At 38.8% G+C, this 25,453-nt stretch overlaps 2 protein-coding genes across 5 annotated transcripts in view; one reads left to right on the top strand and one right to left on the bottom strand.

Moving 5' to 3' along the window:
- Nucleotides 1–198: 198 nt before the first annotated feature.
- Nucleotides 199–9,553, top strand: LOC146489765 (contactin-associated protein-like 2). Of its 2 annotated transcripts, XM_085093250.1 has the most exons (5): nt 199–531; nt 4,306–5,804; nt 7,394–7,663; nt 7,817–8,327; nt 8,862–9,553. In XM_085093250.1, the coding sequence occupies exons 1-4, from the start codon at nt 278–280 to the stop codon at nt 8,314–8,316; spliced, it is 2,523 nt and encodes an 840-aa protein (XP_084949376.1). In that variant the 5' UTR covers nt 199–277; the 3' UTR covers nt 8,317–8,327; nt 8,862–9,553. The 2 variants fall into 2 exon arrangements, with proteins under 2 accessions (XP_084949376.1, XP_084949311.1); XM_085093185.1 differs by having other exon boundaries at nt 7,394–8,327.
- A 2,695-nt stretch (nt 9,554–12,248) lies between these two features.
- Nucleotides 12,249–25,453, bottom strand: part of LOC146489752 (contactin-associated protein-like 2) — a 229,053-nt gene continuing 215,848 nt past the window's right edge. For all 3 annotated transcript variants that reach the window (XM_085093344.1, XM_085093480.1, XM_085093415.1), the window contains 2 exons: nt 24,273–24,546; nt 12,249–16,860 (listed from right to left, as the gene is read on the bottom strand). In XM_085093344.1, coding sequence (XP_084949470.1) covers nt 14,625–16,860; nt 24,273–24,546 — 2,510 coding nt within the window. In that variant the 3' untranslated portion in view covers nt 12,249–14,624. The remainder of the gene's footprint in view (nt 16,861–24,272; nt 24,547–25,453) is intronic.

Below are 25,453 nucleotides of genomic sequence, written 5' to 3'. Positions count from 1 at the left end.
ATACAATAGCCACAAGCTTACATTTCATTGGACATGTTACATATCGTGTTAACTCAATTGATCACTGCTGCCCAATCATATGATATGGGCATTGTCTCTTTGTTTTTCGGAGCGCTATTTATTGCTTATTAACCCTGTTTTGCCGCTAATTAGCCAAAGAACGATCGTGGAAACAAATAGTGTTTTGCTTGCTGAAAAGATCCAGTCGTGATAAGCTTGTGAGCGGCAAGTATCTAACTCGAACCTGCTTTGCGTGGGTGCTTGCTCCCAAGTCGCGATGACTTCAAGTCAGGGGTTCTTAATTTGCGTTTCATGGCTTGTGATCGGTTCATATTTTTCTTCGGCTGAAGTTGAAGTAAGCATGGAGGGAAATGGATTTATTACGTACGATCTTCGTTCCAACCGTATTGCTACGAAAACAAATGACATCAACTTTTCGTTCAAGACATTTCAACCTTCCGGCCTGTTTATCCACAGTAGTGGCTCGCAAGGGGATTTTATTACTATTGAACTTGTTCACGGACGGATCAGGTAAGAGCTTTCGATAATTTTAAGCAGTTTTTATTCTTTTTCGTTAACCCGAAGCAACTCACTTTCACAGAAAGGAATTTCTTCTTAAAAACACGAGATTAAATCAGGAAAAACATAACTTTCGGTGAGTTGCTGTGCAGTGCGGTTGCAAGGTACGGGATTTTTGCTTCAAATAGCCGGATTCTCCCTCAAAAAACTTCCATTTTTAATTAATTTTCATGCATAAGGGAGATGCATAGAAAAGAAAGAAAGAAAGGTGTTTTCTAATTCAGTTTATATTGTTACTGTTTGCTTGCTGTCAGCTCTGGCAAAGTTTGTCAAAAGTTTGTGCGGTTCGGAAATATAAACAAAAGCTGGGCTTATTGTTCGTGTTGGGTTAATTACAGTAAAACGAGGTGAAAATTGGCGAACTAAAGAAGTGTGATGGTTTCTGAAGATCCAACAAAGGCGGATGTTCTGTGCCTCAGCGTTACCAATACGCTTAGTATCGTCGCTGATTATAAGCTGTTATCTTTGTGAATATAATACAATTTCATTCACTTATTGACTGGAGACATCAGTGTTTCAATTCTTGATATTCTGACAATTATCGCACTAGACTTGCACTTTAGCACGTCTTGCGTTTACGACAAGAATTCATGTTAAAAAATAACTCAAACCATTTGCGTTTTCTTTCACTAAAAGCTTCTCTCAGCTGCGTAGCCGGCTTTGTTACTGATATCAACGTTGGGAAAATAACATATTATTTAATAAAACATGGGATTTAGCTTAAACATAACAAACGAGAAAAATGATTGCGGAATGCCCACAGAACGACATAAATTTCTTGATCATGCTTTCAGTTTGAAAGCATTTTATACAGGCATGAAATACGCATTAAACACATAGAGCAAGTTTTTTCAAAAAAGAAAGGAGTTCTAAAAGAAATACGACCACCGAGTGGTAAATTAATTACGTTGTATAGTTTTTATTTTTGTTACAATGCGAAGATCCTAGTTTATGGACGGAAAACATCATCCCTCGTAAATCTGTTGTTTCTTAAGCCAATGAGATATTTTCTCTTCGGGTTGGAGTTCTCTAAATAAGGCGTCTGTTTGCAAACTCTTAAAAAAGAAAAGATAGTCTTATTACAAAAGGAGTCTTTTCTTTATATCAAAGAATGCGCTTTGAAGTTTTTTTTACGCTTTATCTATTTGCACCTGTCACACAAAGGAAAGCGACAAGAGTTGAAAGGTTTTTTTTTTTTTTAACGCAAGAGTAAATATGAACAAAAACCATTGTATGTTCGACGTCTGGCACCCCTGCCATGATTACTATCTTTCCGAATCCGAATACTATTTCACACGAACGTTTAACTCGATCAATTGATTCAAAGAGGTTCGACCTTGACGGATTTTAAAATCTCTTCAATTTTATGTGAAATATTGGCAAGTTTCAAGTAAAATAAACTCCAATCGATTGGAAAATGGATGCGATCGGGCCCGGAAAGTTTTCTTGAAAATTGATTATCCCAGATGCGGAAACGCAATCAATTATTTTATAATAACATCAATCGACAAATTATCAGAATACTAAAGCGAGAAGCTCATCGTTTCAGATCGCGGATATGAGTATTTTTTTTTTGTTCTCTGATTGAGAAGAATACATCTGTAATGTATTTCATTATTTTCATCATGATTGGCGCTATGAATATTTTTGTATCAGTTCGTGACTTCAGTTGATGCAGTTCAAGGTTGTTACGCGATAATTTAGTCCTATGAACTTCAAATGAAGAAGCGGTTTTATCACTTTCCGGGTGTATCCTTATCTCTATCGTAATATTGTTTCGTGGAATATATTTTTGTAAAATGTAGTCATCAAGACGCTAGAAGGCGGTTATCGCACGAAAACGATTGTTTTACAACTTGATTATCAAGTCATTGCCATGTAAACAATGAGTAAGAATCGAGACGACAGTGAACTTAGTGAGTTATTTGCTATTCCGCTAAGTATCGGAAAAGAATGAAAATTGAATCAAAATTTAAAAAAGAGGCATTTTTTTGAAAGCTTTTTTAAAGAAAAAAGTCTTTAACATTGTTAATTAGGAAATTTAAGAAAGAAAAAATTGAACTTATATAAGTATGGTCTCTGGTGCTTAATTTGGCTTTAATAAGTTTCGCATAGAAAACAGGCGGTATGAACGCTTTGATATCAGTTTTTTTATTCTGTTTGAAGACGAATCGTTTTATCAAAAAAAAAAAAAAAACAGAAAGAAAAGAAGAAGAAGAAGAAAAAGAAAACGATTAGTAGGCAGGGCTGAACACAATTTAATTTGTTCACAGAATTTAAATTCCAGAGCGTAAACGTTAGTCTTCAAACAGTTTTTTACAAACATTTCTTAAAAACAAGTGGTAAATATTGACAAAAAAAACACGGTGAAAGAAATAAGTTGTCAACAGGTTTTCACGTTTTTGTATATCTATTTCGTTCCACAATCTATTCCTGCTATAAATTGCAAAGCTACACTTTGAGTCACTGAATCAAGAATAAGCTCCTTTACTATCATAAAACGTTTGCCGGCTTTTCTCTTCAGTATTCGAAAGTACATAGTTACTAAATCCTGTTCCTACGTGGAATTAACGCAGTTGCGAAAAGAAAGCATGTAGTGCACTACAATGCAGTGCTCTACCAACTGAGCTATCAAGCCAACTGGGAGATGGTCATATTGTGAGTTCGTAATATACCAGTGAAGGATGAATGAATGAATGAATGAATGAATGTAAATATGAAAGAGATATTTTGAACTGCGGATGAAAGATAAAATAGAAGAAAGATCCTCGCAGTTACTACGCAACTTAAGCAACTGGCAGTTGCGAAAAGAAAGCCTGAAAAAATTTCAGGCTTGAACGGGATTCGAACTCATGACCACTGCGATGCCGGTGCAGTGTTCTACCAACTGAGCTTTCAAGCCAACTGGGAGCTGGTCATGTTGTGAATTCGTAATACTGACCTGTAGCGGTGATGAGATGAAAGTGAAATGTAGGATACATTTGAACTGCGGGTGAAAGAATGAAAAAGTGAATGATCAGTACAGTTATGTACGCAGTTTATGCAGTTGCGAAAAGAAAGCCTTAAAAAAATCAAGCTTGGACGGTTTTCGAACCTATGACCGCCCTGACACCGGTGCGGTGCTCTACCAATTGAGCTATCAAGGCAGCTGGGAGCTGGTCATTTTCTGACTTCGAAAATTATCCGTGATGAGATTAAACTGAAATTCATGAAATTCGGCATACAGCGAATGACCAGCTACCACTGAGTTGGCTTGATAGCTCGATTGGTGAAGCACTAACAAACCTCGGACATAATACACAATTTGCATTGAACAACGATGCATTGTGTCAAAAATGTAATTTATAAACGTTGCATTGTATAGAGGCTTCAATAAAACGAAGTTGGAAAGAAACAAGTTTTCATTTACAGTGAGTTTGCATCAAATTGGAGTTGTAATGTATCAGGATTGCACTCTAACTGATAAATAAACTATGCTGAACTGAATCGAGACAGCACTTACGAACTACCAGCGGTCGTTTTGAACATTTTGGAACGTGACTCAACCTCCTCAAGTCACGTTACATAAATCAACCTCTACTTACTTGAAAAAGATTGCGCGAAGGAATCGAAAGCTTGTAACGCTTTGATTTTTTTTTGTAGATCCTGAAAGCTTATTTTGTTTTCCAGCATCAGAAAACAATTTATTTTCTCATATAACTGAATTTGCTCTCTTTATCGCATTAGATTTACTATCAACCTTGGCAGCTCTAAAAGCATCTCTGGGAAACATACAGTGATCCTTGGAAATAACTTGTCGGATAACAAATGGCACCAAGTCAAAGTCGACCGAAATCAACGCACCGTTGTTCTTACTGTTGATAAGATCACAAAACAAACAACCACCCCTGGCTCCTTCATCAGCCTTGATCTCGACACATTCCTCTATGTTGGCGGCCTGAAGAGCAGCGTATCTGGTGATTACGGGGCGATAGATGCACCAAATTTCATTGGCTGTATGAAAGATCTATATTTCGATTTAAAGGATATCCTTTATGGCGCCAAGGATCACCTCTCTGATTATGCCACCCATGGCTCTGTGCTATTTTATTGTCCGAATACTGAGTACGTTCCCGTAAACTTCCCAACGCCTGATACGCATCTGAAACTTAGCAAGCGCTCACCCAAAAACTTCACTGTAGCTTTGAACTTTCGGACTTACGATGGAAATGGTGTTTTAGTTTACAAGCAAAGCAGCAATGCGCGTGTCTATCTTGTGCTCTCATCGGGAAGCCTTGATCTTGAAATTCGAGTAGGAACTGATGAACCAATTAAAATAAGCGAAGGCGACGACTTGAATGATGGGATGTGGCATCACGTGACGGCCGGGGTAACTGACAAGGAATTGTGGTTGCAGTTGGATTCTAAACCAAAATTACGTCACGAAAATCCATGGCTGTCAAAGATTGGTGATTTTCGAAATCGTGTTTACATCGGTTACGGAACACAGAATGGAGGATTTGTTGGCTGTATGCACCGAATAAAACTGAACGGTAATCCAATGAACTTAATCAGCTTAAGCGGCTCTCACATAAGCGGTGCGGTCATCAATCGTTGTGCTATCTCAAGCAAGTGTTTCCCCAATCCCTGTCGCAACGGAGGCGAGTGTTTGCAAACATGGAGAGCTTCCTCGTGTGACTGTGAAGGGACCTTTTATCATGGGGCCCACTGCGAGGTTCCTCTTTACCGTGCCACATGCCAGGAGTACAAGGCACTGGGAGTGACCCGTGATTCGTACTGTGAAGTGGACCCTGACGGAACAGGGCCTTTGAGTGCCTTTACTGTGTTGTGTAACATGTCAGCCTCTGATGCCGCCACGACGGTGATAAATCATGACAAAGAGGGTAAAACTAAAGTCCCTTTCGGCGCAAGCGACGTGGGCGGCCATTATTATCAACGAATCACTTATAGAAGTGACATTGCTAGTGTTCTCGCGATAATACAGCGCAGTTCAACCTGTCGGCAATTCATTAAATATGACTGTTACAATTCCAAACTTCTGAATTCACCAATTGGTCCAGAGCAGGTAAAGTGGTTATCAAGTACCTTTGTCCCGCAAAATTATTGGGGCGGTGCACCCGCTGGCAGCAATAAATGCGCTTGTGGATTGACTAAAAGCTGTGAGGACCCCTCTAAGTACTGCAACTGCGACGCTGACAATGATGACAGGTGGAGACAGGATTCGGGTGAGTGAGAACACAACTCTACACTAGCACCCATAGTTATATGTTCCAAACTTCTACCACATTTATAGTTACGTTGTAGGTTTAATTTACACGCAACAATTCTTATAGTAGACTTGTCACCAGCACGTTGCATAAAAAGAAAATCTGGCCGCGTCTAAATCGGCCTAAATGATCCGACTTATTGTTTTATGCGATATGCTGACGACAACATTACAACACAAATTGTTTCCTGTAAGTTAAACATGCAGCTTATCGCGCACGACACGTATTACCTATTACTGTATTTTCAATCCAGGCGTTCAGAAAGTGGAGACCAACGCAAAAAAAATTGCGATGCGAACGGCGAATAATAAAAGCAAGGAGGCTGGAAAGGGAAGGTGCCTCTTCTTCCGAGTCTTTTCCCGTTTTTCCCGCTCCTCGTCTTGGGGATAGAGAGCTTAAGCAACGACGACGGCGACGGCAAGGACAACGCCGCAAAACAATAGGTTTAATGAGCAAAAACAATCGCTCTGCACGTGCGTTTTACATTTTGGTACACTTCTTTGCCGTCCTCTGCAAAACAACAACGTGAAATGATCACATTTACGGTGTTGTGGAGAACGTGAACGCACGACGGTGATTTTTTCATATTCTTTCTTAACTTGCACGTCACTTCTTCCAATTTGGTTCCTGGGTAGTTCGCCATTTTTGTAAAAGTTGAGCAAGTTGAAATAATCGCGAAGTAGAATAAATGAAATAAAGATATATTTTCGGGTGACGTTTTCGTTGCCGTCTTAAGCTCCCTAATACCCACTATCGGAACGCCTGGAACAGACTACATTATCAAACGTGTTTCAAAATCTCACGTAGGCAATGTCGAATGACGAGAGTTTATACGAAATTTTACATTACACCAACGCGCACTACAGAAGTCGCATACCATAGTCGCAAACAAACTTTGTATCGGCTGAATCGGCCTTTACAGTTCCCGGAATGGGTGCTATCGGTGTAAATAGTTGACCTATTCACCCGTGTCTGATTGGTTTAAATTGATCAGGTGATGTGACGTTGATAAGTGGAGAGAGCGTAGTATCCATCGAGCGAAAATGCCTCGATGTATAGAACTCACCCGCGAAAAAATTCTCATTTGTTCTTTGAATTCATTCAAACAGGTTGCTTGCATTGTATTTTTATCCTGAACGTTGTTCATTTGTCTTTTTTTACTTCAACCTTGAAGGTCAAAGGTCAAATTGGTGAGCTGTAAATTCGGGAAGATACCGCCTACCCGGAAGAAACTTTAGTACATGGTGAACAATAAAAACAATGGATCCGAGTGTTTCCGTCTAGAGACAATCGGTTTGACAGTTTCCCGTTGGAAATTTGATGTTTTTACAACTAGCTTATAAGCCATCCAAGCTTCGCTTCTCGGGCTAATATTTGTTTTAACAACATCAAATTTCCAAGGGGCAACTATCAGTCGCCAGCCTTTTGAGGGAAACAGATATAAACTGAAAACAATACATTACTTTGGACTTGACATTGAGGTTAAATTTGCTTAAACACCCCAATATTTATGCTCACGTACAGTATATGACATCGTTCTTTCATAGGTTATTTAACGGATAAATCATCGTTGCCAGTGGCTATGCTAGAGTTCTCGAAGGATGCTGAGGATTCCTTCTTCACTCTCGGACCTTTGGAGTGCTTTGGCTCTTCCGGTCACACATCTAGTCACGTCAGCAATGCTAATTTCATCTCGTCTGTGTGCAGATTGGTCAACCCACCCCCCACAGTGGACAAAAGCACCCCCCTCATTTCTACCCAGACAGCAGTAACGACGGCTCGAGCAGGGAAAACGTCCACCACTACATCTCCCACAGGTAAACCTATAAATACACTGTATCCCCCCAAACCTCATGTAACCATGACGACCACTATCGCAACGCACAAAACCTCAACTACTATGGTGACGTCTGTGTTAAGTCACGATGCCAAGAACGATGGTGTGACAGTACATTCTTCCATTACCACAGGTAAGAGTGGCGTTACAGTGCGCTCCAGCATCACCACCAAAGGCAAGACTGACACGCTGCCGACGGAGACAGCAGACAAACCCAATTCTCCAAGAGTGGTGGTGATAACCAATGGAAGTGTTTCTTACATCACTCACGTCAAGGGAGGAATAGTCTACGACGCTAGGTTCATTATCCTGGTCACGTCTTCTGTGCTCGCCTTCATTATCCTTATTTGGGTGATTATCTTCGTTGTTGTGAAGCGGTCCGGTCGAAGCTACGTTTGCTGCATTTCGTGCAAGAGCTGTCGAAGGAAAAAGAATATCCCGGATATTGAGGTGTATCGTCACTCGGTGCGCACTGATTCCCCGGATGTGGTGCAGTTGGATGACACGAACCATGGCGCAGTGGAGTATGGGGCGTACAGTATGACCAATGGGCAAACAGTGTACCATGCAGTGCATCGAGACTCGCATGTCAGAAAATACGTGTCCTTCTCAGCATCAACTTCCAAACTATGAACTCTGAAAAGGTAAGGAAGGTGAAAGCAAAACACAAAAGCACTTGCCAGTACAGGCCGCTGAATCCTTTTCCCATTTTAAATAATTCTACTGCTGTTTAACGATCTTTCCCACTTCACTCGAGGAATCTCCCCATTGCGTCGAATAACAATCTCGTACCCAGAGTCCTCGGGCTCTTTGTCCAGCGGTTGGTCGCCAGGAGAGACTCTGGGTTGTAAAACAATGCAAGCCGTTACGGGGCAGCCTCCTGGCGACCAACTGCTGGCCAAAGAACCTGAGGATTCTGGGTACGAGATTGGTCGAGTAATGGAGCGAGTCGATAAATAGCCGCTGTTCGGGAAACAGAGCCTATGTTGGCGGAATCAAGGAACCCCCCCCCCCCCCCCCCCCTTACACACACACACTCACACACTTTATTTGCGGGAAAGACAAGAACTTAATTAATTAATTAATGTCAACTTGCTTGACGTTTAATTGCCATTAATCATTTCTTTTCATTTTTTACTTATTCTCATCCTAATTTGCATTATATTTTTTCCAAACAGGCTCCTTTGTTATCAGCGATCCAAGTTGGTTTGAAATCAGGATAGAAAACTGTTTACGTTTTAAAACAGTGAAGTTAAATGTTTGTAAGGAATGCATTCTGGAAATTAGCGTCTTGAGCAGTGGTCGATAAGAACATATTTACCCTCCGTTTGACTTGTTCGGGACCAAGACGTTGTAAAACATGAATAAAGCTTTGCGTCCAGGCAGCAGGTAAAATGGAGGATACATGAAGTCTGGAGATTCTGGGCTTATGTAGATTCTTTTTATACCAGTTTCAAATTTTTTAATTTATATACGTTTTCTTGTCCGAAATTCCGAACAAAATTGAGATCTATCGATCTATTTATCTTTGGTGACCTGGGTGCAGGTAATTAGGAAAAAGAAATTAAACAGGTCAAATTCGTTGCTTTCATTTGCACATATAGGGCCGGTCGTTTAAGCATGACAACCTATTAACACTAAGCCGCGGTAAAATGTTAAGATTATTATTTAAACGCATTTTCACTTTACTGCTACTGGGGGCGATTAAATTCGACCTTCTTTGACGAACAGAGTTCATGACCGTGTGACACTTTGATGTTACTTATATGTTGTCATAGCTACACCACTCGTAGAAAGAGAGATCTATTATGATCTAAATTTTGTATTACAGCTGTTTATACGAGAGAAATTAAAACTCGGTTTAAGCTTAGCTAAGCTTCCAAGTACTCGAGAGTGTGCTGCTTATATCAAGGTTAATAAAAATAATTTTTAGTATAAATCTACTAGTGTTCTATCACGAATTCCGTTCTCTGATTGGCTACGCTACTCGCTATCTTTTCTGTGATAGATAGTGAGTAGCGGTTTTCATCAAAATGGCGGCCGCTTCGTCTGCGATGAGGATATAGATAATTCACTTGTTTAGTTTTGAACGACTAGTATATTTATACCAAAACAATAAGATTATTCGCTCTCGATTTCTATGCGTGATAGCTATCACGCGACAGAAATCTTGAGCTCATAATCTAATTGTTAAATGATCAACAGCGCTAGCTTTACAGGAAGTAAATTAAAGGGAGTGGCTTTTTTTTCAAATGTATTTTCGTTCACTGTTACATGCTTTTATGTTATCTCGGAGACGCACTCGAAGGTTGCACTTACCTAAGATACCTAAGTGTGGTCTATATTGTCATTTTTCGACGCATTGATACGGCAAGTGCACGAGTTTGTTAAAATTCCAATTATTTATTTCGTAGAAACGGCCCTGTTTTCTAAAAAATATAATAATTTAAAACCACCGGATTGAAATGCAACTCCACAAGATTTCTAGACGTAACAACAATGTGCTGCATGTGATGTGTTTTTTCTTTCTTTCTTTTACATATATTTTATCTCTGGGCCCGCAGTAATTGGCTATCTACATATCTACATATTGATTGTGATGCTTTTTTTTGTATCAACAAGGCAAAGCTAATAAAAAAGAAAAAATAATAATAATAATGGACTAGTATGAAGTTCACACCTGCCACCAGGTTGTCGGTCCACTTTAGGCTAAATACTTTTTAATCAATTATTGATTGAGGTATTGTCAAAAATTTAATGAAGACTAGCAAGTATTAATACCAAAAAAACTTTTTTTTATAGAGAAGCAATACAACTGATCTTGGAGTGGTTTGACGGAACAGCCAAAAAGCAGTTACAACCATTTGACGAAAACTAACGTCTAACATCCAAAAATTCTCACTTTGTGCGATTTTTACAGGTCTGAACATTTTGCATTTCTTAGCAGCAGACAGGTTTTCCAATACATTTTTTTAATTGTGATTGCGCATGGCCGTTTGATACAACAAGAGCGAAAGCTCATTGCGTGCGCGCACATGTAGAAAACCGCGCGCTGTGGGACTCGTGCCTGTACAACAATGATAGCGAGGAAGAAGAAGGCGTTTATAGCGATAAAACTGTCGAAAATGGCCATTTCAACGGCGAATTTTAAGCTTTTTCGCAAATGGTTGTAGCGTGTTTTTCTTGTTTTTGCTCTTCAGGGTTTGCATAGCGCAGTCTAAAGCAGTGTAGACATGTTCCTCAGCCTTCATATTGTCGGTGAATCGATTTTTTTAAAATGCAACTTAATTAGTAGTCACTGAGATCTCTTTAAAGGAGAAAGGAATAAAGCTTTTAGACAATCGCAGAGTATCGAAGAATCTATAAGAACGGTTTTCAATTGAGTGTCGAAAGTAATTTCGTGGTTGTTTTATTTCATTTGCTTCATTACAATCTAAGATTGGTTAGGAAAACTAGCTCCACTTTTTCAGCCAATGACAGACAAAAACAAACCAATCGTGATTTACGTTTGTATACATTTGCTTTGAATTCTGATTGGCTCATTGCGCTGTTTGCGTCTGCTGTGATTGGCTAGAGTAAATAACTTTGGATTTAGTTCTACGACGCTCAAATGAAAATCATTCTATTTAACGAATTAAGTTCCTTTCAGCTCAATAATCACCAGTGTGGAAAGCTTTGTACCTGAGTAAGCTCTGAAAGTTGGAAAACTGGAAATTGTTTTCACTTTAGCTTTTGAGTGTTAGGTGCAACCATAAGTAATTGAGGGACTGGTTACAAAATGGTACTGCAATTTATCTGCAGAATTATTTCCTTATTAACGTTCACAAAACATCTGACTATCTTAACAGCAACATTTTCATTGCTTCTACGCTTTTCAAAATCTATTTGAGCATGGTCAAGGCAAAAAAATACCAACAAAAGCATTTAACAAAGGAGTTTGACTGGCTTCTTTACTATCGCTTTTAACGAGAATAATTTGACTTCTGCTTTTGGCTTGTCCCTTTTAGGAGTCTTATTGTGTCACTTGACCTGTACTGTAGCAATTCCATCAAATTTATAAACCTATATTTGTCGAGGAAAAGGTTGTTGTTGTTTATTGTTGTAGATATAATAATAATAATAATAATAATAATAATAATAATAATAATAATAATAATAATAATAATAATAATAATAATAATAATAATAATAATAATAAGGTATATTATCGTTTGTCTCACAATGTAGTCACTTACAATGTTGATCGCGACGTTTCGACGTTTCGAAACCAGTCACAACATACCTTCGTGATATAAATGGTGCCGTGTAGTCAGTCGACTTCATCGCCTGATGAAGACTTGCAGTAAGCAGTAGAAACGTCACAATCTATATCTCAAGTGACTACATCGTGAGACAAACGATAACACGCTTTAAAAATATTTTTGTTTTAACGAATTACCCTAAGATGTACTGCTAATGTATAATTGGATAACAACCTCTTTACACGTGAACAACTTTTATCGCCGTGGAAGCGGAGTAAAAACCTTGCTAAATAATTTAAAGAAAGACGTCTTTTAAAGCAGAACTTCATTCGCTTCTTTCAGGGTTCTTTAATGCAGAACATTTACAGCTGAAATTTATCTTTGCAAAAGTTTGCTCTTGTTTGACAAAATTTTAAAGGTAGGCTACCTTCTTAAATGTAAACATTATAATGAAATGTTGCATGATGGCATTTTATTCCAACATTCCGAAAAAATTGTAGCCAAATTACCGTGTGCAGCTACCAATATCTCTTTTCCGTCTTGTCGCGTAAGCCTAGGGATTCAAACTCCGCAACATTAATTGAAAAAGCTGTATAATTTGAGCTGCCGACGAAACAATGATTGCAGTATATGTCACTTTCATCTCTTCACTGACTCCTACGGATCAATGACGAACTTACAAAATGATCATTCACAGCTCAGTTGGTAGAACACTGCAGCGGTATCCAGAGGTCATGGGTTTGAATCTCTTTGAAGCCTGAATTTTTAGGCTTTCATTTCCTAGCTGCTCAATTTATGTAAACGACTGCGATAGCAGCTCTATTATTAATTGAAGTTTCGATACTTTTTCAAAACATTCGCCGCATCTAAGGATGAGTTCTACTCTTGAAGAAAATAATGTTAAGCTGGTGTAGATACAACCTTAATTTCTAATTTCTTTGGAAAAAATGGAAGATATATTGATTATCAGATAAACAGCATTTGAATGACATTCGCTTTTAACTTTTCCGTGCGCCGAATATATGACGTCATTTGGCTGACCAATCCACCGTACCGAAAAAGACAGCGACTAATACATTTACCCAAAACTCTTAGCGAAGGAAAACGCTTAAAACGCTCATAAAAACGCACAGAAAAAGCATAAAATCTTCGAATCTAGCATAAACAATGTTGTTAATACAGGGACGAAATTCGCCAATAATATGGCCTTCTATGTGCTTATTGGCTGCGCTACATTCGCAAGGTATTGTAGTAAGATGTACAGCCGCCATTGTTTTCCCGTACGGAGGATTAACTTCAACATTGAACTTAACAACTTAACAACGAGGACGGCAACGGCAAAGGAAACGTCACTTGAAAATATAACTCCGAGTTACTTCAACTACTTCGCGATTATTCGACTTCGTTCAACTTGTACAATATGGACGAAGTATCCTGGAACTCAATTAAAAAGAACGGCGTTCAAGTAAGAAGGAGAATGAAAAATTCACAGTCATGTCCTCACGTTCTCCACACCACCAACAACAACAACAACAAAACCTTGAATTTGGTCATTTCAAGTTGTTGTTTTGCTGATGACGGCAAAGAAATGTACAAAAACATATAACGCACGTGCAGAGCGATTGTTTTTGCTCATTAAACCCACTCTTTTGTGGCGTTCTCGTTGCCGTAACCGTCGTCATTGCTTAAGTTCCCTCTATTAGGGAGCTTTAGCAATGACGACGGCGACCGCAGCGAAAACATCACTATTAAACTGAATTCGAGTTTTTTGAAACATCCTCGCGATTATTCCAATTTGCTTTAAATGTCAAATGCAGGTGAAATTTCCTGGAGTTGAATTCTTGGAGACCGCGCATAAGTTTAGAAAGAAAAAAAAAAAAAATTCGTCGTCGTGTGTTTACGTCCTCCATAAAACGTCTCGGCGGGAAATTTCACGTCCTAGTCGTGCAGTGACGGCAAAGAAATGTACCAAAAAGTATAATGCACATGCAGAGTTGTTTTTTTTATTATTAAGCCCATTTTTTTTCTTTTGACGTTCTCGTTGCTGTCGCCGTCGTCGTTGCTAAAATCCCTAATCTGACAACAACGGCACCCGAATGACGACAGAAAACAAATATGGCGGCACGGAATAAATTTTAGATGGCGATAAAGCACTTCTAATGTTTAGTACTAAAATTGTTTTTTCTACTTTCAACTAAGGCTTGGAATTTACACATTATTTACAACAATTTAATGCCTTTAGTTTGCGAGATTAGAGGTTCCTTTCCGTTCTTTTCTTATAGGGGCCACACCGCTTTTTTATTTTTGTTTTTCTGAATTTGAAATATTATATATTGTTGTTTACAAATCATTACTTTTTCAAGAATATTCAGTAAGCGTTTTTCAATAAACATTCTTTCAACAATCGATTAATTCCAAACGTTCAATTGATATATGTAATTAAGGAACGGTTTTGACTATTTTAATTCATAATAACTGGCAATAACCAATTATTTTATGGCCCCCTCTTTATATCTTTCGGTTATCCCAGAGCCTGTTGATTGGTATGGCGGTTTCCATGGCAATCTGCGACTGATGCAGTGACTGTTCTCATACTTATTTGCTCATAAGCAAATTTAATTGGCCTTCTATGACATCACGTCAAAGAACAAAGGATATTATCTTCATCTTGCAAGTTTTGGAACGGTGTCAGGTGTTTGCTTAAACCCAGTATGACTTGATTCCACTTGTGACGTTGCCATCCGCACATCTATCATTCCCACCATATTGCGGCAGCTGTCTTCCCCGTAAGGAAGCACGCTTGGCCACTAGGGGTAATAACCTGGATGGGTATCCAGCTGAGCCAGCCGGAGGTACAATGTATTCACCACGTTTACTGTGAGTTCGAACACACATTATAATACGAGGAAGTCCAAACTTCATGGATAGAAGTACAATCACCACTAAGGCCGCGGAGATCATCACAACAGCTATTGTAGACATCTCGCTGTTAGTTTCTCCATTTCCTTTGGGGATTTTTTGTCTCCTATGTTCTACATCGCGACTGTGAGTTGTTGTTATGGTAACATTAGGTGATGGCGTGGGTGTATTCGTACAGTCTTCCGCAAAAACGCCGTCATCTGCAGGGCAAGAACTTCCAGTGGACACTGTCTCAGTTTTCTGTGTAGTCCATGTGGTTGAGGATGGTGTTGGTTTTGGGGGTCTTTCAACATTCGGACAACCTCTTACTAATCGAGGGTCGATCTTTTGTCCTTGCGGTTTTGGCTTTATTGTGGGAACTTCTTGTTTATCTGAGTTGCCCCAACATTCCAAAGGCCCAAGTGTAAAATCAGACCTAGCACTTTTCTTGCTGAATTCTAGTCCCGTAACAGGCAAGGTGCTTTTATCTGTCAAATAGCCCTCGTCCACCCTCCACTGTCGATCCTTATTGTCACAATTGCAAAACTTAGCTGTACCTTTGCAAGATGATGGCTCAGGCATTCCGCATGCGCATTTTTTACTACCGGGATCAGCCCCACCCCAGTAATCTTGTCTATTTCCATCACGTGACAGCCAAAACGCGTGCGATGGCCCGTTGGGTGAGTTAAGAAGCTTGGAACTGAAGCAATGAAACCGGATGTGTTGACGACATTTCTTGCTTTTCCTGATCAGCTCTCTGATTTGTTCCATGCTGTCAGAGCTAGTGTAAGTTACATCATGCCTAAAAAGCGAACCTAAGATTCTGGTTTCTCCAACTCCAGTCTTAGTCATCTTATTATGAGTTATAATTGTGTACGTTCGTGATAAATCTTGTGTTATGTTACACAGAGCAGTGTAGGGTGTTCCTTCACCTTCGGAATCCAGCAAACAAAATTCACTGCTTTGTAACCCCAAGGATCGGTAATACTCGCAAGTAGGCATGTATTTTGAAATGTCGCATCTTTGTCCTTCAAATCGTGTGTATTCGCAATCACAGTGATATCCCTTCCAGTCTTGTGAGCATTTCCCACGGTTTTTGCACGGATTTGGCTCACAGTGATTCGAGAGGCGACATGTGTATTTTAAATCGTCATTGGTGTGTTTGCTTTTCTTGAGATTCTTTAATGTTATTCTTTGACTGTCGATTTGTAAATTTAAAAGACAACCAACAAATCCGGGAAAGTCCTTGTAGTCGTCATAACCACCAAGAAAGATCTTAAGACGAGATTTATTAGCAAAATCCAACATCAGCAACAATGACTGGTTCAGAGGCTTCGTTCTTGTTTGTCCGTCCAGTTGCAAGCGAAGTTCCCGCTCTCGGACACTAGCGTTCACTCTATGCCATTCACCATCATCAAGCTTAGAACCCAGGGTTATCACGGTCTTTGAACCATTCGGAGCAGTGACGTCATAAAGCAATGCGCCGCCTGACAGGCGTAGATGCAACTTGACTTTAATTGCGCTTCGGGACAACAATAAGCCTTCTTTGATGTGTGAACGAAATTGGAAACTGGTGGAAAATGTGTCGTTATCAGCAGGCAGCTTGCGAACAGTGACCCTGTATCCTGAGTTTGGATTGGACATTGTCACCACTCTGTAGTCAAGCTCCTTGCATTCAAACTTAACTTCTCCGTGGACTTTGTACCCACTGCGTTTTTTTGCTGCTTCTCTGAGGAGATTTTTACCTCGGAATATCAAGTTTTCGATACACCCGCGGAAATTCTGTATTTCCTTTAGGCGGTTAATCGCAGAGTCCGAGAAGCTCATTCCCCCAATGAAGAGATTTCCATGTAGATTAAGGTGAAAATATACCCCTCGGATGATTTTTGGTTGACTCATCGAGTCCACCTGAAGTGTGACTAATTGGCGCTGTTGAGTGATGGTGACATTGTGCCAGTGGCCGTCGTTTAGCTCCTTTCCGGGGATGACGATTTTCAACATTCCTTGTCTCTGATCTCCTCCAAAATAGGCTTGACAACTAAAACACCCAAAACAAAATGAAACATTGAGTGAGTGTTTTGGCTAGTGATTTCTAATTTATAGGAAAAGTCCTTGTTATTTAGCAAATACAGCACAAGTCAAAGAAATTCACAAAGCTCTCCTAATCAAGATCTATCTTACGTAGTGTTTCTTAACAAAAGCCTATTGTTGGAAAACAAAAGGCTATTGTTGGACAACAAAAGCCTGTTGTTGGAAAACAAAAGCCTATTCAGGGCACGAAATTAACTTTTTCCTTAAAGAGACATTTGGCTCCTAAATATTCCAAAGTGGTCGCCAAGTCCAAAAAGTTAGTAGCCATTTTTTTCCGAAACGAAAACTAAAAATATTGAAAATGCGTTATCTTGGATGATAATATCAAATCGTAGGCTTTCCTAGCGTTAGGAATGCCTGGACTGTTTTGTTGATGTCTAAAGAATAGCAAACAACAATTCTGGTCATAGTAAAGAATGAACATCACCAACATTTCATTACATGGTAAGTTTTTTTTATTTTTGGAAATTGTTGAGCTTTCCCTCGGAGACCACCAAATTTGATGATCTCATCATGATGTCCACTTAATTTAAAGACTCAGCGGCATTGTTTACATGTACACCGCAATATCAACCACTTGCCAGAAGTCCTAAGTTGGCAAAATCTTTTGTTTCAATTTCAGAAACATAAGTTGGCAAGTTTGCTAAACTATTGTTTCTGATACATTAAAGAAAATCATACTGAATTACAGCATTGAAAAGACAGTTTCCATCAGCAGAAGTAATTGTGGCTGCTATTTCTTGTCGTAAAGGAATATCCTCTGGCACCAGGGACATTGCCAATTTGTCTTTCGGTAATCCCATGTGGCCACGGAGGGGCAAGGTGCGAAAAAACTTCTTGTCGGCATATTTTTCTTCCACGGCCCGTGCGAATTCCGAAACCTCATCCTCGGTCCCAGTTGTACGCGCAGCCAATATTTGAAATAAATTTTCCCAATCCTCGTCGACGTTCACTCGGCGACATGAATATTAATGAAAGTCCGAGCGGCGAAATCCACCATCCTGGATATTTCAGCGTTCACGTGCGGTAATATTGCCCGCAATATTGTACTGTTAGCAAAAGGGACATTTGAATGCACAATACACAATGACGCCTCTGAATTATCCAAGATGGCAGATGTTGACGGAGTGTTCATGACGGTTTTGCTACAAACAAACCTCGCCATTCGCACCGATTTTCTTTTTCAAGGCAGGATAAAGGAAAGGGTTCTGGTCGCCAATGTAGCGACTAACTTTCGAATCTTGGTCGCCAGCACGGAAAAATTAGGTGCATTGGCGACTGTATCAGGCGCAATTTCGTGCCCTGCTATTGTTGGAAAACAAAAGGCTATTGTTGGAAAACAAAAGCCTATTGTTGGAAAACAAAAGGCTATTGTTGGGCACCAAAAGCCTGTTGTTGGAAAACAAAAGCCTATTGTTGCACAACAAAAGACTATTGTTCACAAACAATACGCAAGACTCATCATAACTTACGAGGGCTTCGTAAATCTGGCCCTTCTATCCGAGGTTGGAACAATGCAACTTAAAGGAAAAATAGGCACTCGAGGGAGTGCACGTGGTTTCAGCTCGGGGTTCCATCTACCATAATGAAAAGTTGTTGCCTGTGTTCGAGTGACCCTCAAAAAAGTCACTGGAAGAAAATGAAAAGGAATCTCTTCAAAGATCAATAAATTATGTGTGACTGTTACATTTACTGTAGGTTTTTTGTCTGCTTTATTAACTCCCTTTTGTGCATTTATGAAAAAGCTGCAAAGCTGGGGTGTTACTTCGGTAGGTGTATGTTATATGTTAGTGGGGTTGCAAATTTGTAGGGAGGTTATTTTTCAAGTGATAAAGGGGGATTTTTAGACTGCCATTATAGGCATCTCTCTAGCAATTACAAGTTTTGTGTATAACTATGTAGGTTTCAAACTATGATCTGTAGCAAAGTCAGCGACCAAAGGAATTCTAAACATGCGGTCCATTTTAAATCAGCCAATCGATGCTTCGGGCCCGTGCAACGATTGTAGAATATTGCAGTAAAAAAACAATGTATAAATTCAGAGGGGTAAATGAACAGCTCTAGTCAGTGCCAAAATTGTGGAGCGTAATTCGATCGTGTTGTCACATGGGCGAATTTGGTATTCGCTGGAGGATTTCGGTTTGTTTAATACACAGGCGACAGTAATAGATATGGTTTCGCTCTCCCATGGTTTACATAAGATCGCATGGTGAAGAAGTTCCGTTAGGATCAAGACACACAGATAAACAGACAATAAGCTTTCTTAATTGAAAAATTTATTCCGAAAGACCTCTGTTCACCCTTGAAAAGCAAATACGTTCAATTTTCGCCTCGAATGAAGCTACGTGATCCAAGCGCACTGCGAGTCACTAAAGCACAATATCTCGATTCTATTAAACTGAGTACGTTTTTCGAAAATTTCGCCAAAGCTATTTGAAATATGACAAATCGATCAACTTAACATAAAGCACAGTAAAATTCAAATTCAAACCTGTAGTATTTTGTGAATTTTCAGGAGCACACAAAAATTTCCAAAAACGTCTACAGCTCATGTGATGATTTGCAGGTCTTGTTTGCGATCGCACGTGTTTCGCCTTGACACAAATCTCGAACAGGAATTTCTTCGCTATGAACTCACTGATTTCCTCTTTTTAAGCAGCCGAGTGTTCCATAGAAGTTGTTCTTTTGATTTACGGTATTGAAAGCCTGTGTTTTCCTTCCAAGAACCACAAACGGCCACCTTGAAAATCCACGCAATAGAGACGCGTCAGCCATTTTGAATTGAATACAAGGATCTACCGTACGAATAAAGCCGACTGAGACTCGTCAACCTGTCGTGGTGAACCTTCGGCATTCCGAACCTCTACGGAAAATGGACTTACTTACTTACTTACACTACACGATGACAATGTAGGTTTCAGCTTCTGCAAAGCTGAAACCACAAAAATGATATTTCAGTTTTGCGTAGATAAAAGAGCAGGCCCCAGATGTTCAAAGAGCGGATAATTTATCCACTGGATATGTCATTATCCCACAGATGAAATGTGTGCAAGATTTTCCCGGCCGATAGCCCTATATATAATTTGTGGATAGAGTAGAAGCATATGTCAAAACTTGCCATGGAAGCATATGGAAAACTTGCCAAAAGCGTTAGTTGGAGTACATTTGCTCCGCTGGATACTGACTTATCCAATGGATGAAGTTCAGTCCACTCTTTGAACAACTGGGGCCAGGTGTACGCGTACAAACTCAATTGCAAAAACTTTAAGATAATCGTTTCAACAAGGGCTTTGTTTCGAACGTGGCAAACACAGCGAAAAGTGTGTAAGAATTACACACAATATAGTCACCATGATGATCAATGCAGTTTTTGTTTTTTCGCAGTTGCTATTTTACTCGTTCGCAGGTGTTTACTTGAGAAATCTAAACGCAACAAGTAATGCACTTTTCACCTAATTTCCTTCTTGGTATAGTTTTAATTGTTTATTGCTGTTTTGTTTGGTATTTCCTTCAGTATTTACATTTACAACATGCTTGATTCAAGCTGCAATGTGCATGTCGTTCTTTTTATTAATTATCATTTGTTTTGTCATTATTTTTAATTAATAAGCGGTGTCCAGCAACGTCTAGAGAATGATGATGATGGATATGTTTGGACCAAATACAAAGGTGATATCTTGTTTTACCCCGTTTAAGGACGGTGCCTACTAATACAGAGGTACTTTTATGCAGTTTATTGCTATGCGGGAAGAGCAGATCTAAGCAAGGGCTATTGGAATCCAATAATAACATTGGGGGTAACTTCGAATTTTTTTTAAGAGATAATCAAGAAACAATAATTCTAAAAAGTGCTAAAATACAAAGCAATGTACGGCATTTTTTCTTTTTATCAAATTGAAGCTTTATTATCTCTATTATCTCTAATCCTGAGCAATTCAGATCAGAAACATAGAAGTTGCGTTTTTCCAGTGATTTTATACTAATATCGCTTATGTTTTAAATCAAAATGTCTGTGAAGCCAGTGGTTCATTTTGGTAGATATATGTTCGGCCTTAATCCTCTCAGAAATTTGGTTTTATTTGTGAAGAAAATCTAAATTTTTCTGCGGTTAAATGTCAGCTCAAACTTTCTTAAACTGGAAAACAAATTGTTTTCGTTTTCAAAGGGGCAAATATGTCGTTAAAAACGCGAGAAAAGGTCAGCTAGTATTTTCGTAGCTTTTAGCCGACACCAAGTCAACTAGTTAATTCGGGACAAAAATTCCGCTCCCTTAAACTTTCTATAACTTAAATTTTGATCGAAATGGCATCCGAACAAATCAAATTTATTTAGTTGACACAAATATGTCCTTAAAAGGGCGCAAGGCGATCTGGGAACTCAGGAGACAACAATTAATAGTTTTCGTTGAGGGTTCCTTGATTATGTCTTTGCGAATGAAATCGGAAGTCTAGAGTGGAAGGCAGCTTTTCCCAGTGGATCTTTTTTTTTGTTGATGAATCATGACAAGAATAAAACGGAATAACTTTATTTCTTTGCTGAATCGTTTGGTTCCAAAGGCCGGGGAGACCAAACAGCATTATACGAAAAATGGTTGCCTGGGAATTAGCTAGCAATTCAAGCGCCGATTTCTTGAACAAAAAGTTTCGTAAAGGCAGTCAAGGCATCTGGTTTCTGGCGCAGATTAATATTTTAAAGAGCATTCATTGCCTGCAACTAATGAGAGACCAATTGACACACCCATGCGGAAGTTAAAAAATATTCAATTCTTTCACACAAGGACTTTTACGGAACGACCTTAAACAAACAGCGCAACAAACTGTCCAACAGCAAAATCAGACTGCTCACTAGTTTTCAACTCAATAGTCACACCATAGGATTTGGCCAACAGGTTCAAAGTTAACACACTGTAAGTTAGAACCAGTCTTGTACGGCACAAGGGAAAGTACTGCAGACGGCCTTTCATTTGTGTCAGGATCACACCTTAGGATTTGTTCTACAGACTCAACAAGTCAAGCCATGTTACAGAAAAAGTATCAGGCAATTTTCTGTTTTCTTTCAAAGCTCACAGTTTTTTAATACTCTTCGTTCTGAGATCACTAGCTCCGGCTATATCTCTCGCGTCCTTCAAAAATAAATTAAAAGATTTCTTTAATAAGAACTATTATTTTTTTTAATACAATTTGTTCTCCGATGTACTGTCTCTAGCTCATCCATAATTAAAGTATGCCTGTTTATTCACTCCTGTATTTCGAAAGAAACCTAATTTCTTATAAGCCTCGTGGTTTCGTTTAGGTTTCCTCGCTAATTTTTTACCTTTAACTCGAAAACCTGTAATTTGTTTTGTAATTTGTAATGTGTGTTACATGGCAAAATAAAATATAAATGTAAGCCATGAGAGAGCACATCCCAATTAACTTAATATTTCTCAGCCACTTTAAAACTTGTATCAATTCTCTGCATGATTTCAGACGACGGAGGTCACCAAACAAATTTCTCATTTTGGGTATGAATGGGAACCTTTTCCTGCTTCAAAATGTTAGAAATAAAATTTATAGGAAGACATAGAAAGGCACTAAGGTTGAGTTCGATTGATAGTATACCCATTCCGGAATAGGGTCAATCGAACGCGCCCTAAAATCGTTAAAGGAACAATGAACAACATAGTTTATCACATTTTGCTGGTAGGTTTGTTGTGGTCTCAGTGATTTAAGCGGTTAAAGTGGGATGAAAATTTGATTATGATATCTGAACGCCGCAAGGAACGAAAAAAAAAATAAAATAAAAAAAGGATTCCTTGATACAGCTGTTTTAGTAATTCCGTACATTTGTCTTTTTGCATAATCGATAATTTGAAGCGTTCTATTTTAAGCTTACGTGATACCGTAAGATTTCCTTTGAGGCCGCAGGAGACACCCTTTCAACTTTAATTAATAGAACTGAGAAATTTTCTAATTGAATTGAATAAGAATGATGAAGTTCTGAGTCTTCATGCCAAATATCTGACAAAGGTTTAGCAGCGAGTTTGTTAACAAGCTGTCTGTATGCGAAGTGCGCGAGTTTGCTTAATCAGGGCAGCTTAAAAACATCTTTTCGAAGAGTTACAGTAACATGCAGGAAACAGCCTCAACAATTGTTTACTGAGCAAGGATCACGGAACATAGATAGTGTATAACACAATATCAGACTATGGGGTTTTAATTTTAGTATTTTCTTATTTGAGTTTTGGCACGAAAAAAAATAATTGTGATCGTTGTGCTTGGCTTTCACTGGAAAGGGTTGCTATGAATTTGTTCAAAAGGAAGATCATTTGATTTTAGAAGTTTGTCGGTGGTGTAATCTTCTACAATAAAATGGATGCCCTGAATTTTCTCACACCGTGAACGCCTGGTCAATTTTTTGGAACCTGCCGAGCGAAACAATCTTGTCGGCTTCAGCCCGGCTTCCCGAACAGTCGAAAATAAAATTATTTCTAATTTTGGCAGAATCCCCGCTAATTTTATTATAATAGGTCTCTATAGTTGGCAGTTAAAGCAAAATATTTTTTATTATACGAATCAGTTCTTGACCGAGAAGACGAAATATTGTCAACATATCTTGACCAAAAAACCCACGAAATTCGCATCCAATCCTTGATAAACGGATATTCAAGAAATTTGAAACAAGATTTTCAATACGTCTGCCGTAAATCATAATTTCCTATTAGAGTAAGGTCTTTCCAATCTTTACCGTCTTGTAAAAGCAGATTTCTGTTAAAATCAAATAAGCACGAAGTCCTACTATTTTTAAAAATCACAATAAACTTCCCCTGGTATTATTGTTTTGCTTCAGTTGTCAGTATAAATATTACATTTTCATCAAGAACATAATCTTCGCCTTCGCCAGATTTTTGCTCGATTTTTGGCTCGTTTTTGGATCAGTCCAAACGTCGTAACAGTGATTGAATTAACTTTGTCAGCATGAGAATCGAGTGGGAATCTCAAGTTGAGTTTATGATTCGGATATTGAGGAAGTTTATACTTGAACGAGGAAGTTTATACTTATACTCATTTAGTTTATATTCTTAGGCTAAATAGTGTATGAATCTGGTCGGTCTTGGTAATGTACTTGGCTCCAAAAATTTAGGACTTAGTTTCAGGTTAACTCTGAACGAATGATGCTGTAAGACCGAGTTCCTTTCTTAGAAATGACACATTTCAAAGCATCTGCGATTAATCTGTAATCGGTGTGGCAATTTCTCGCTTTTTATGCTTGTTGTAACACTTTGATTTACAAAGGAGGAAGGTTGTGTCTAACAACTGTTTACAATTCAACGCAAAACTCTCCATTCAATAAGCGTGTAAAAACTTATCAAAAACTCACCGCACTTGTCCGTGATAAATGTCGAGATGAAGGAAGTCGTGTTTCCCCTTAGAGTATAATAGAAGACCGTTTGGGTGAATGGTTTGGAATCGCAGCTGTATCTTGGTCTCCGCCGGGTTATTTGCAACTGATCCCAGCTCGTGTGTAATAAATTCTCGGCCATGAAGTCTCACTTGAGTTGCATCACCTTGCATCGAGCCAACGGTGAGGAAAACCAACAGAACTCCAACAGCACCTCTTAAATCCATGCCGACGTATTTTGAAAGGAAAGACCCTTAGAAAGGGAGCAGTTGTTGAATTAAAGGGAGTAATTACAGACGAACAAACTTTAGTTTGCCACTGCGGGCACACCAAACGAGACGAACCATGCTGATTTGCATGAAAGAATAAAACACAATGCTTGTCTGCCCCGCAAGGGAAGTCGAACTGTTTAGTAGCAGTACTATAGATAACTGAAGATTTGCTTAGAAGGAGTTTGCAAATTATGTTGTAACCAATGGCGTAATGACTAGCTGATAAACAGTGATTGATTTCTCTTCCCTTACTAAACACCAGGTGTTTTATTTGACACTTTCAAAACGAGCTTCAAGGATTTCTTTCCGCAAAATCAGTGCAACGAAAATAGGCTTAATAACCCCTGAAAAGTTTGACAAAATTGAAGCACCGTAATAAAGTTATTTGATATCTTTTTCAGACGATCAGCATGGATATTAAAAAGGGATCAATTTTACCCTACAATTTAAACCGATATTTTATAAGGTGATACAATTTCTTAGTAATCCGACAAAAACGAATTTCATTACAATGAAGACTGGCTTAGCAATTAAAACCCGCATTGATAAAATAGACAAATCGGCTTTCGTACTAATTTCATTTTTACCGTCGCTTTGTGTGTGGTCTGTCAGGTAAATTTTTACTGGGAGGGAAATTTTTAATTTTTTGCAATTTTTGTCCAAGAATCCAATAATCGCTCGTATTTTTTCGGATTTAACTGGTTCTTTAGCCGAGGAAAAGAGTCTCAAAGACTTTGTTAGGGAAGTATTAGAAGGTATTTCACAATTTTCGCTTAATCCTGAACTGTAGCTTACTAAAACGTGGAAGGAAATTTTTTGCAAATTTTTTCGCCGTATCCTTGTTAGCTTATTATAGCCTCACTTTATTTTGAATATTTTATGCGAACA

Source organism: Pavona decussata, unplaced genomic scaffold, assembly GCF_977016875.1.
Source record: "Pavona decussata unplaced genomic scaffold, jaPavDecu1.1 SCAFFOLD_3, whole genome shotgun sequence".
Classification (NCBI taxonomy): domain Eukaryota; kingdom Metazoa; phylum Cnidaria; class Anthozoa; order Scleractinia; family Agariciidae; genus Pavona; species Pavona decussata.
Note: the sequence above shows the minus strand (reverse complement) of the source record. Positions and strands in the feature narration are given on the sequence as shown.